Source organism: Podarcis gaigeae, assembly GCF_964106915.1.
Source record: "Podarcis gaigeae genome assembly, chromosome: 11".
NCBI lineage: Eukaryota > Metazoa > Chordata > Lepidosauria > Squamata > Lacertidae > Podarcis > Podarcis gaigeae.
This window is the reverse complement of record NC_139687.1, coordinates 47,349,381-47,363,410: the sequence shown is the minus strand read 5'-3', so window position 1 is coordinate 47,363,410 and position 14,030 is coordinate 47,349,381. Positions and strand designations below refer to the sequence as shown.

The window sequence follows — 14,030 nt, the reverse complement described above, 5'->3', positions numbered from 1 at the left end:
GGACGTGATTCATGAATGATTGAAAACAGGCGGAGCCTCCTTGTAATCCGAAAGGCATAACGAGGTACTCAAACGCCCCCAAGGGGGTGAACATAGTGGTCTTCCACTCATCCCCCTTCCTCACACGTATCAAGTTATATGCCCCCCTAAGGTCCAGCTTGGTAAAAATCTTCCCTTTTCTCACCTGTGTCAGAATGTCATCAATTCTAGGCATAGGGAAAGTCACTGGTTCTGACACTGCATTCAGGGACCTGAAATCACACACAAGTCTGGGCTTGCCCGTGTTTTTTTTGTCCACAAAGAACACTGGACTGCCCCCCACCGCTCGTGACTCTCTGATGAAACCTCTCTTGAGATTCTTGTCAATGAACTCCCTTAACTCCTGCATCTCACTGTCTGACATTGCATACAGCTTCCCCACTGGCAATTGTGCTCCTGGGAGTAAGGTAATTTGACAGTCAAAGGGTCTGTGCGGGGGCAATTTATCCGCTTCCTTTTCGCTGAATACGTCAATCAAGTCAGCGTATTGTGGTGGCACCTTCCCCTTGTCCATCACTTCCACCCCTGCTAGAGTGGCCCAGCTGCCTGCCTGGGCCTCTCCCTCCTTGCAGTGTTCTAGGCAATGTGCTGATCCAAAGGAAACCACGCGCTGATGCCAGCCTACTAGCGGATCATGTAGTGCCAGCCAGCTCATTCCCAAGATAATAGGGGCTCCTCCCAGGGTGGCTACGTTAAACGCTATCAGTTCTGTGTGCCGTGCCACCCTCATTATCATTGGTACAGTCTGTTGGCTCACTTCTCTTCCCAACAGCTCCCTCCCATCAATCGTGGTAACCTGCAAAGGCTTACTTAATGGGATAGTCTGTATCTGGTGCTCAGCTGCAAACTCCTTACTCATGAAATTACATGAGCTACCTGAGTCCAATAGCGCTCTTATCTTTAGTGGGTGTCCGTTTGCCAGTTCCAGCAACACCTCTATCACAAGTGCTGGTCTTGGGGGTTCCGGCGTGGGCACGTTCACTACTCCCTGGCCTGGCTGCTGTGCCCCGATGTTGGCAACCAGGCGTTGGCTTTTACTTGCTCCTTCATTTCATCCTCCTCCTTCCCCCCAACAGTTCCTGCCATCCCTTGCCATTCCTTCCTTTGCGGACAGACTCTGGCAAAGTGACCTGGCTGTTGGCAGAGATAGCATCTCTTGCCGCTCTTTCCCTCCTTCTTCCGCCCTTCACTGGTGTTTGAAACTGTGCGCGCGCGCGCTGCTCCAAGTTCCATCGGCTCTGCTGGCGGGAAAGGCTGCTCCGGAATCTCTGGAATGCGGAAGTCCTTCCAACGTTCCCCCTTTCCTTCCCGCTTTTCCAAAGCTCTAGCCTCCTGGCGTGCTCCTATGGACAGCGCTGATTTAGTCAGCTGGTCCATAGACTCCGCCCTAGGCGCCCGGGAAAGTTCATCTTTCACTGCCGGAGAGAGACCTTCTTCAAATAGCATTTGAATAGGTTCACTAGCAAGGTTCCACCCCAGTCTATGAATCAGCATGGTGAACTCAGTCCAGTACTCACGTACAGATCGGCTCCCCTGTTTACAAGCCATCAACTCCCTGCGCACCATCCCCTGCTCAATCTCGCTGGAAAACATCAAGTCCATGGCGCGAAAAAACTTCATTGTGTCCTTTAAGATTTCATTATTGGCTGCCATCAGGGGGCGAACCCAGTCCCTCGCCCCTCCCTCTAGATGGCCAATCACGTACGCCACTCTAGAGTTCTCATCGGGGAAGTCATCAAACAGTAGATTGAGAGCATATTGCATCTCTGTTCTAAAGGCTTGATAGTTCCTGGGATTCCCCCCAAATTTCTGCACCAATCCAGGCCCCCTTCTGGCAAGTGGGGTGGTTTTCCCCTTATCTGCATCTTGAGCCCTCCTCTCCTCCAGCCTCGCCGTTTGCAGTGCGAGCTGGACCTCCAACGCCCTGTACCTTTCTTCCAGGCTTGGATCTGCTCCAGCTCCAGCTGCCCCGGTTCCTGCTGGTTCACTCATGATGCCCTCTGCTTGCACAAACAGCTTTCGGAGACTGTCAGATTGCTATGATGGGATAATGAGCTGCTTGTGCGTAAAAGCTTGATCCCGCTGGGGTTTGGCCGGTCATCCAAACCCAGGCACTAACGGAGCCCCCAAAAGCATGACTCCGTCAGTCGCTGGTAGAATCTGACAGTGGGCGTCTACGGAATTTACGCCAACATAAAAGCTGTTTGACGGACATGCGCTTTCGTGACTCTCTGCGTGACAGTTTCCGGCGAAGGGAGGGAATTCCTAAAGGGGGTCTAGTTACCTCTTCACTATTCTCACTAGAAGCGTCTGAGAGCCTCCCCTCCGCTGTAACTCCTGCACTCCCCCTGCTGGTTCCTGCTTCTGCTGCAGAGTCTCTCCTACTCTGCTGGAGCCTGTCCAGCACCTCTAACTCCGATGGCAGTTCCCTGACACCTGTTAAGTCATTATTTTTATTATTATTGCAGTTCCCCCAATTTCTATGTTACAGTTAAAATTACCGTAAATTTCGCTCCATAACACGCAGATTTTTCCTCCTAGAAAGTAAGGGGAAATGTCTGTGTGTGTTATGGAGCGAATGCCTACAGATGGCGGGGAAATCTGCTGCAGTTGTGAGCAGTCCGTGGCTTGCTTTGAAACAGCAAAGCAGGTGTAAGCGGCTCCTGTCAGCAAGCCGAGCTGGAGAGGAGGGAGAGAAGCGGAGCTGGCTTGGCTGCTTTAAAAAAACCCCGTCCTCTATGTTCCTCTCTCCTCCCCACTGATCTGCTAAGTAGCAGCAAAGCTTTTCAGCCAGCCTAGCCGGGAGGAGGGAGAGAAGCAGAGCGGGGTTGGCTGCTTTAAAACAACCCCGTACTCTCTGTCCCTGCCTGCAGTTTTTTGCTGTCCGATTTTGGATTAGCCACTGTAGGGGCTGTGTGTGTGTGTGCTTGAGCTATCTTTCTCCTCCTCCTGCTTCCCCTTCGCTCTCCCTGCGCCCCTGCGCTCTCCCTCCGACTTTAGAATTGACACTCTGTGTCTGTGTGTGTGAGAGAGAGGGCTCCTTCTCCTCCTCCTGCTTCCCGTTCACTCTCCCTGCGCTGTCCCTCCGACTTTAGAATTGACACTCTGTGTCTGTGTGTGTGAGAGAGAGGGCTCCTTCTCCTCCTCCTGCTTCCCGTTCACTCTCCCTGCGCTGTCCCTCCGACTTTAGAATTGACACTCTGTGTCTGTGTGTGTGTGAGAGAGGGCTCCTTCTCCTCCTCCTGCTTCCCGTTCACTCTCCCTGCGCTGTCCCTCCGACTTTAGAATTGACACTCTGTGTGTTTCTCTCTGTGTGAGGGCTCCTTCTCCTTCTCTTGCTTCCCGTTCACTCCCCCAGCGCCCTGCAACTTTAGGGCCAGTTCCCTCTCTGCGTGTGTGTGTGTTTTGACCTCACTGCGCTTGTTGGGGGAGAGTGTTGGTCGCAATTTTTCTTGATTTGTCTCAGAGTGGTTACTATCATGGTTTCCTTGCCGGGGAGGAGGGAGAGACGCAGAGCCTGCTTGTTCTAAAGGAGCAAAGCCGGAGAGGAGCCTCTCCTGCATTATCAGCAGCATCCTTCTCCACACCCCCCACGCAAGCTCCTTGTCCCTTGAGTTCTTTTCCTTCCCTCCCCACTTAAAACGTGGTTACAAAGCACGGATCCACATGGATCCTCAGGATTTTTGCACTAGGTCACCCCAAATTCACCATCAGATCACATAGCATATCCATGGCTACAGCCTGCACCGAAAAACACACACACACACTGTTTCATGGGGCCGCAATGGCGCAAAAACGTGGTTACAAAGCATGGATCCACATGGATCCTCAGGATTTTTGCATTGGGCTACCCCAAACTCACCGTCAGATCACATGTCTGTGGCCACAGCATGAACCACAAAAATCATACATCCACTGTTTCGTTTAGAATATTTTTTTTCTTGTTTTCCTCCTCTAAAAACTATGTGCGTGTTATGGTCAGGTGCGTGTTATAGAGCGAAAAATACGGTAGGTGACAACTCTCCCCTTCTGACCTCCTAGAGAATAGAGAGGCAAACCTGTGGTGTTTCTCTTTTCCCCTCCAAAAGGGTAAAGAGAACACTTCTTGTTACAGATACCAAACATGAGAAGATTCCTTTCAGATGCAGAGGATCATCTAGTCTAACATCCTGTTTGAGAGCAATCTGCCGGATGCCTCTGGGAAACGCATAAGCAGAGCATTGAAGAGCAATAGCCCTTGCCCGCTGCTGACATTTTGTGACATACTGCCTTGACATACAGTGGTACCTCAGGTTACATACACTTCAGGTTACATACGCTTCAGGTTACAGACTCCGTTAACCCAGAAATAGTGCTTCAGGTTAAGAACTTTGCTTCAGGATGAGAACAGAAATCGTGCTCCGGCAGCGCGGCAGCAGCAGGAGGCCCTATTAGCTAAAGTGGTATTTCAGGTTAAAACAGTTTCAGGTTAAGTACAGACCTCCGGAACGAATTAAGTACTTAACCTGAGGTACCACTGTACTGCAGGTTCCACATAGCCAGCATGAGATGTGGCCAGTGATATACCATGAATTTGTCTAAACATCTCTTATTTTATCAAGTGGGTGGCCATCACCAGATCTTGTAGGTGTGAATTCCACAAATTAATTGTGCATCATATGAATTACTTCCCTTTGTCCTGCCCTAAATAAACTGAGGAGGAAACACCTCTCTCCTATATATACATCTGATTTTTAAAAGAGTTGTAAATTTGTAGATGTGGCAGATGTGTCGTAACTGGACAGCACACAAACATGTACAGTGCTATGCATTTTTAATTATGCTTTCTCTGTATAGTTTATAGTTTTGGTGGGCTCCATAATATTATAATGGTTACAGAAATGAGTCTGTCACTTGTGTTCCGCTTTGTTTCATTTCTTTTTTTAATGATAAAATAACACAAAAAATTGGAATGTAAATACTTCAAATACTTTCATCAGATTTTTCTTGAGTTTTCCTTCAAGTTGAATTTTGCCTTGCATCACCCAGTTGGAAATACTATTATTTACAATGCAAATTATCCAGTAAATTAACAAGGTGTTTGACTGTTGGTCAGGTTTACCGCAGTCAAAACTACTAACAATGAGGAAAAACACCCTTTCTGCCTTTGTTTGCATGACAAACTGATGGTTTCATAGGAGCCTTTGAAGAGTACCTAGCTACATCTGGAAATTTCTTGAGTAAATATAAGATGAAAGGCATCCAAATAGACAGTATATTTTCCTCGCAAGTTCAAGGTAAAGTTTCCATATCCACAAGTATCCCACACTTCTTTTCCAGAGGTATGTGTGCCAGACCTCTGCTACAGAACCTGAAAAATTGCATACAGCATGCCAGAAGCAAATATTAACATTTTTTCCCCTGCATACATCTGGTCCGGCTTCTACTTCCTAGCCTGAAAATAATGCCATATGATCATCCTATGCTCCTCCCTCTGGCTAAGATTAAAAAGGACACTGTTCTATTTCTAAATGCATTCTCTCTTATATAATAAACAGTTTACACTAAGGTGCTATCCAACTGTTTGTATTAGCTAATACAGTGACAAGAGGCAGCGCCGAAGCTTGAGCTCTGTCGCCTCGTAACAAAAATAACCCAGTCAGACCTCTTTAAGCACTATCCGAGAGCAGTGCAGGTTCCCCCTTGTTTTCAGCTACAAATAACCTCCCTTGGGAAAGGAAGCAATGTTTATACCTTTCTGTGTCCAGTTCATACATGGAGAGGGGAGGGAGAATGATATTTTGGCTTTTCAGCCTTTTTCTTGTTTTGGATTTGAGAATAAAATGGATCGAGAGAAAAAAAAGAAAAGCGAGACCTTAGATTCACATGGAGGGAACCTGCCATAACCCAATCACTGAAGATGATGGTTATTCAGTTATCTTTCCCAAACTGACAACATAACTCGTTGTACGCTTCATGTCCTTGGGTGATAGCTTTGGGCAGGTTTTGGGTGGTATCCAACTGCTGTATTTTTCGCTCCATAAGACGCACTTTTTTCCTCCTAAAAAGTAAGGGGAAATGTCTGTGCGTCTTATGGAGTGAATGCGTGGTCCCTGGAGCCGAATTGCCCAGGGGCGAAAAGCAGATCATGCTTCTTCTTTTTTTAGAAAGAGGGAATGGGGTGTTGAAACAAAGCCGCTGAGCAGCTGATCAGCAAGCAATCAGGAGGGGAGATAAGGGACTCTAGCGTTAAAGGAGGCTGCCACAGCATGAACTACAAAAACCATACATCCACTGTTTAGTTCAGAATATTATTTTTCTTGTTTTCCTCCTCTAAAAACTAGGTGCGTCTTATGGTCGGGTGCATCTTATGGAGCGAAAAATACGGTGTCTTGTTCCATCAGTGCAATGATCTTTGTGTATGCAGCAGAGCTTCCCTCTCCCCTCCTTCTGTTCTAGGGATTCCCCCAACCCATTGAAGGATTTTGAGTGGGAGTGCAGGGCATACACAGGGATTGAAAAGGAGAGTTTCCTACACAAGTGAAAATCCTTGCACCTATGGAATGAGCTAGTTCCATTCCCAGCCCCCACACGTGTTGGCAGAGCATGGATATGCATGCCCCGCCCCATTCTGCCCTCTTCCTGGTCCAAAAAGACCCACACACCAGCAATCACACATCAGTTGGACGTGCCTAAAATGACCATCGCCTGTATAGCACCGAGCCCAGTGAGCAGAGAGGTCTTGTGTTCTTAGGACTCTTGTTGAGAGAGAGAGGATGCAGACAGAAACCTGGCCTGCTAAGTCCTACATCTTTTTAAGGCATTGGTGGCTCAACCATGCAAGCAAATTGGGCCAGCGCTTGGGGTGCCAAAATTCCAGGGGTGCCTTCTTCAGCTTTACCTACATTTCTTAGAGAGATCGATGTGCATTTGTACACAGAGGCTGCTTGGCAGCTCATCCGCTGAGCAATCTGCCTTGGATTCCAGAAGATAATACTGAGATACAGCTGCTCTATACTGGCCACAGTTGCAAAGGAAGGCAGTGAAGGTGATGAGCATTACCAGTGAAAATAAGACAAATAAGATTTGGGTCACCTCTTGATCTTGAATGGGCTTTTGTTATACTACGCAGTGTGTAGTATTTGCTTAAGGCAGTGATGGCCAAACAGTCCTCTAGCTGTTTTTGGACTACAACTCCCATCATCCCTAGCTAACAGGACTAGTGGTGAGGGATGATGGGAATTGTAGTCCCAAAACAGCTGGAGGGTCAAGTTTGGTCATCACTGGTTTAAGGTAACAAAAAGCTGTGGGTTAGCCCTGCTTTAAGAGGCCCACCATAGTGTATAAGAACATAGGCTGATGTGTGAGAATACACAGAGCGTGACAGTGTTCAACACCAACCCAAACAGAGGCATATTTGTAAAATAGCATATAAATAAAGTAGCTCAGACCTCTGTTACATAGAAACTCAAGAACTGGGAATAATGACTTTGGCATTTGGACTGTTGATAACGGTTTTAGGTTCACACTTTTTGTTTTTTCACACAATAACGAGAAACATTCCCTGAGAGCTGAGGTGGAATGTACAGTATCGTTTCCAGATTTTGCTGCAAACGGTGGCCTATAAAAATTGATGTTTCAAAATAACAGCTCTTAACATATTCTGATGAAGTTGTTGGGCTTGTATTTTGTTTTAATGAGTTTTTAAAACATATAGGGACGCAGGTGGCGCTGTGGGTTAAAGCCTCAGCGCCTAGGACTTGCCGATCAAAAGGTCGGCGGTTCGAATCCCTGCGGCGGGGTGCGCTCCCGCTGCTCGGTCCCAGCGCCTGCCAACCTAGCAGTTCGAAAGCACCTCCGGGTGCAAGTAGATAAATAGGGACCGCTTACCAGCGGGAAGGTAAACGGCGTTTCCGTGTGCGGCTCTGGCTCGCCAGATGCAGCTTTGTCACGCTGGCCACGTGACCCGGAAGTGTCTCCGGACAGCGCTGGCCCCTGGCCTCTTAAGTGAGATGGGCGCACAACCCCAGAGTCTGTCAAGACTGGCCCGTACGGGCAGGGGTACCTTTACCTTTACCTAAAACATATTTTAGTTGTGTGCTTCAGATTATTTGAACTTTTATAATTTAGATTAGCGGGTATTTAACCCAAAAGCAAGCAGATTAGAGAATTCAGCTTAGTGCTACAAGAGGAGAAAATGACATGGCTTGATATGTCTATTTCCTGAATATTGATTTACAGCAGGGAGTGAGGATCCTATGGCTCTCCATATGTTGTTGAACAGCAACTCCCATCATCCGTGACTAGTGGCCATGCTGGCTGGGGTTGATGGGAGTTGTAGTTCCAATCTGGAGGTTCCCCATCCCAGGTTCCCCATCCCAGTTTTGCAACATCAGTCAGTTCTTTTGCTAGTTCCCATTTTGTGGGGAAATGAAAGAGACCACAAGGTGTTTTATCCGCCATCTCAGTTTGTATGCGGCACTGTGGTCTAAACCACTGAGCCTCTTGGGCTTGCCAATCAGAAGGTTGGTCGGTCCCAGCTCCTGCCAACCTAGCAGTTCGAAAGCACGCCCCCCCCCAAAGTGCAAGTAGATAAATAGGTACCACTCCAGCGGGAAGATAAACGGTGTTTCCGTGCACTTCTCTGGTTTCACCTGAAGCGGCTTAGTCATGCTGGCCACGTGACCTGGAAAAACTGTCTGCGGACAAACGCCAGCTTCCTCAGGCTGTGACTTGACTTAACTGTCAGGGGTCCTTTACCTTTACCTTAAAAGGACCAGCACTTCCCACACATCCCTCTCAGTCCTGTGAGAAAGGTTCAGCTGAGAGGCAATGAGCTTCTTGGCTGAGTGGGACTTTGAGTCCAGTACTCTAGCTAATACACTACACTGGCTGTCAGTATGATGAGTAAAGCTATGTATGATTTTATATATGATGTGATACTATATGATGACATCCGAGGTTTTTTATATTGTAAACTTTCTCCAAAATAATCTTTTGAAAATAGTGGTGTCCTAGAACTGATAGATGGGATGTGGGTGGCGCTGTGGGTTAAACCACAGAGCCTAGGACTTGCCGATTGGAAGGTCAGCGGTTCAAATCCCCACGACCGGGTGAGCTCCCGTTGCTCGGTCCCTGCTCCTGCCAACCTAGCAGTTTGAAAGCACGTCAAAGTGCAAGTAGATAAATAGGTACCGCTCCGGCGGGAAGGTAAACGGCATTTCCGTGCGCTGCTCTGGTTTGCCAGAAGTGGCTTAGTCATGCTGGCCACATGACCTGGAAGCTGTACGCCGGCTCCCTTGGCCAATAAAGCAAGATGAGCGCCGCAACCCCATGACTGGACCTAATGGTCAGGGGTCCCTTTACCTTAGAACTGATAGATAAGGATCTTGCTAGAGAAGTAATTGTTTTTGCTATAAAATGAATTATTTCTGAATGCTCATATTCTAGTTACTCATCAAACTACAGTAGCAGAAACAAAACTCTTCCTTGTGTAACTATGCCTTCATGTGCCCCCCTTTTGCTAAATATAACAAAGCATTTCTCCCCACGATGTTGCTACTACATGAAGCTTGCTTTTCAGCAGATGTTGATTCTAGGCAGAGAGGTGGAAGGGACAGAGTGTTTTCCAGCTGTCTTTTATTTAACATATGACTTGTAGTGATGCTATGCAGACTGAAACCAGATAGAACTCTTTCTAGAAGCAAGTTATTCTTTCCCTTAGATACAGAGTTAAATGTAGTGAGTGCTGTATGTAATCCATGTATGTATAGCCCATGTATGCTTAAATGCAGCATGGACTTAGGCTCATGACATTAGGCCCCTAATTCGCCAAGGCTGGCAGACATAGGAGCCAGGTCCTTGGACCAGTAGGAAGGAAGGAAGAATGTGAAACTCTGATTGGAGAACTGAGCTGTAGGTGAAGCCAGGAGTGGGGAACCTCACTAATGTGGCCATCCAGACTTCTCTACCTGGCCCTCGGAACTCTTTCAAGGCCACACCCCCTCATCCCAGGCCACACCCCTTACTGGCATGGCTTTCCATCTTCCTTGAGTTTTTTGGCCTGGCTAGAATATGTCCTTGAACTCTGCTAATGCCTCTCGCTGGTCTGGATGGAGGTCAGAGAAGGACCTGTGAGTTTGTGTAGAAACTAATTTATTGTAAAAGGTAAAAATTACATTCATCACTCCACCTATTTTTGCACGTGGCCTTCAGAAGATTGTCCCACCCTGCCTTAAGCCTAAGGGAAGCCTCCTCATAAACAGCAAGCCAGCCAAATTCTTAAAGAGAGCAGAAATAACTGTATTTTGCTGCCAAGTAGAAATGAGAATCTAACCATTTCTTCACTCTCTGGATTTTGATTCAGTGGAGCAGATTCTCCTCATCATTGGATAGGACAATGGACTTGCCAAATTTGCTGCATGTAGTATGTGGTAAGCTAATCTGAACTTGCCCAGTGGCGCAATGCCCATGAGAAGCATTTTATATAAAGTATTTAAACCACAGTATATCATAGGACTGGATTTCCATAATAATGGCCAAGCAAAAGGTTAAACTGGGGATTAAAAGCATAATTTAGAGAGGGAATGGTGAGAACTTGCTACTTTTATGTGTGCGGACATTTTTCATGTAGAGTGCAAAAATAAAGAAAGGCCAGTTGAACACTTTCCAGAAACTCTATTTTTTATTAATGATATTTATTGTTTCATGTTGGCCAATTAGCATTATCATTTTTTAGAGATACAGACGCTTTACGAGACATCCAAATATTTTACATAGGATTTCATGTTTAAAAAAACTGCACAGATGGTATTTCACCCGGCTGTTTGGAGAACATTTTCCCATAAAATAGTTTTGGCTGCTTAACTATCAATAGTCAGCCATATTTTTTCTTTGATATGAATTTACAAATATTGCAAAATGGTGGACTTTTGGGGGCAGTAATATATTTTCTCTTGTCTCTTTTACAGATAACTTGCTTCTCAGCTGGTAATTTTCCATATCAGGGTAGTCAACATGACATTCTCCCGATGTTCCTTGACTACAATGCCCATCACCCCTGACTATTGACCATTCTAGCAGAGTGTGATGGGAGTTGTAGTCAAGCAACATATTGAGGGCACCACATTGACTACCTCTGCTCCTTTTCAGCTTCACCCATTACACAATGATAACTAATGACACTCATTCATTTTAATTTATCGTATTTCTATCCCACACAGTGCAGCCTATATGGGCCTGTCTCAAGTTCTCCCAGCAGCATATGAGATAATTTGGGCTTCCATGTGGCCAAGATGTAAACCATGGTTTGAAGTTAACTGAAAGTTGTAACGTATTCCAAAGCTGTTAACCATGGTTTTCCAGTTTAGATGAGATGGGAAACTACAGTTAATGGAAGACTTTTTAAGTTTGCTTGCTCCCACTGCGAATGAAGCATGTGCAGCCAAAAAACTTATCAAGAATAAGCCAAGATATGATCATCTTAACTCTCTTAATAACTCAATTTAAGTGTTCGGGATTATTCTTAGATAAAAATTCAGAGACCTTTCTAAATGAGAGGTCTGGTAAAAATGAGTTTCTAAATGAATAGTTCACCTTTTAATTAGTATGAGACTTATTGTTTGAAATATATTTTAGTACTGCTTAGGAGAACATCATTTTTCAAGACAAAGGAAGTATTCCCAAAGTTGCATACTGCTGAAGCCAAATGGCATTCAAACTCAAAAATATTTGTTCTAAATCTTTAACCCAGGCTTTTTGGCAGGTCTTGGTTTGGCATGTGAATTTCCCCCATCTTTTGCTGCTTTCAAGATACATCCAAAAAGACAGATGATATATTTTGTCATCTTAAATCTTATAAACCTGGTGTAGGAAGGATGAGAATACTGTCTCTTGATTAAAAAAAAGAAGTATTTTGTATCTTAGTCATGCATACTTGTCTTCAACTCACATAAAAGGGAGTGATACCCAGGTATTAATATCACTTGGTTGCATTACTTTTTTCTGGACTGTAAAACTAAATAATTGGAAATGTTACAACTTCTTCCCACCCCAGATATACTTAAAAGTACATAAAGGGTGTTGGACAAGTATTGATGGACATCAGCTGTAGCTCTGTTCACCCGTCTCACCCAAGATTTTTACATTGCTTGGCTGGTTTTTTTTAATCCAGCAAATGCAATAAAGGGCATTTGATGTTCTGAAGGAACCAGGTGTGTACAGTCTAAAAGTAGCAAAGCTTTTTAATATTTTATTTTCTTCACAAACAGGTTCATACCAAGTTCCACTGCAGGCAGGCACATGCTCCAGGCAGTGACACTTCATGCTTGACATTTTCCTATGATGGTACAGTTCTTGCCAGTCGGGGAGGTAAGTGACCATATTTCCTTCCGTGTGTGCTGCTGAATACAAATGAGGCTAAGGTTTGTGCTTAACTCGTGCAGCAGAACTTGGTGCTGCTTGCAGATTTTGGTGGGATCTTGTCCACCATTTCTTATTCATTTGTCTTTTCCCCCTGGGCCTGGTCCTCACTACTATCAAGAGGGAGAGCACAAGGCCGGTGCTCCATCTCCTCAATCTTATCACTGTTTGCATGTGTGGTGATCACATAGGGTCTCCGGACGTTTGACGGTCTATTGATCCCTGTTCCACCACTGTGGTTGCTTTCCCACTGCCACCAACCCGTTTCTCTAGGGTACACACAGGGTCCAGACAGTTGTTAACATTAAATCAAATAAGCAAGTTTATTTTATAAGCCTTAACAAGTTTATGGTTTCAGATAATTTTTCTTGTCAGTTTCTTAATCTTAGTTTCTATACTGGCTTATACCTTTCCTAATAGCTGCTAACTAATTTCCCAACTGTCTAGCTGACTCCTCCTATCAGTTTCACTCACTCTCACATCAAAACTAGACCAACCCACAGACTTACCCTCCCTCTTCCCTCTCCAACTCCCAACTGACTTCCAAACAACTCCAACTCTAACTCTAACTCCTCCCCTTGGGTTCCCACTGGCCAATCACATCCCACTCATTTAACCCTTTCCTTATGACCCACCTAGGAGGGCAAACGCCACAGCATGCTAAGAAAGGGCAGATAACTATGCAGAAACAGTAAAGTGGTGGTAGAGGAGGTCCAGGGGTCATCAGTGAGACCTCTTGTCAGGTGCCAGCATGGTTGCTCGAGAGCGAACAGGCAAGACTCCCACCAGTCTTTTCCAGGCTTTATTATCTGTACAAAACATTTACGGTACAGAACGTCTCAAGTACATGTCTGCTCAATCGGTAGCAGAATCTGGGAGTGGGCGGTCCTTAAATTTCCCCCAGCATAGCAGTCTTTTGACCCCCATCCTACGCCTCCCCTCTCTGCGTGTAAACCAACTGCTCAGAGAGGGCGTGGGCAAAGGGGGACCTGCCTCCGCTGAGATCTTCGGAGGCTCCCTGTAACACAACTGCTCTTCCACCTCTTGCCTCTGAGCTGATGGCAGTTCCCTGACATCCCTGCAGTTGTGTGGCCCTTAACAGCTACCATAGCAAGCTGATGTTGGGCCTGGCAGGACATGTTACCAGAAACACAGGGTACAACCAAAACAAAAGACCCATGTTAAGTTCCTCCTTCCCCACACTTGCAACTTGAAATTCATGTCTAGATGTCATTATGATGAACCTTTTCCCAGCAGCACTGGTGTTGTCTGGTGTCAGGACGTGAGCAAGGTTTAACTACTTGTTACAGAGTGAGCTATTGCAGACCACACCAGGCTGCCATTTTCAGCAGCAACCCCATGTCTCTGATTACACACACTTCAGTTGTGCAACAGGGTAGAACAGTAAGACGTGCTCATAATTCATCTTGAAGGTAGTGTGTGCCGAATTAATTTACTTTCGTGGATGTCCTGTCAAATTTTGCATTTATAGTTTCTAAAGAATTGTGACTGTTTTATTTCACCTCTGCTGATTCCCGCCCCGCTCCAAACCCCCATGCTGCAACCCTCAACCATCCCCAGAATGTCATAGG

General features: G+C 45.9%; 1 protein-coding gene across 1 annotated transcript in view; it reads left to right on the top strand.

Moving 5' to 3' along the window:
• WDR70 (WD repeat domain 70) overlaps positions 1–14,030 on the top strand; it is a 130,012-nt gene that overhangs the window by 74,471 nt on the left and 41,511 nt on the right. The window contains exon 11 of the mRNA XM_083703550.1: positions 12,288–12,387. Within this exon, the coding sequence (XP_083559676.1) occupies positions 12,288–12,387 (100 nt within the window). The remainder of the gene's footprint in view (positions 1–12,287; positions 12,388–14,030) is intronic.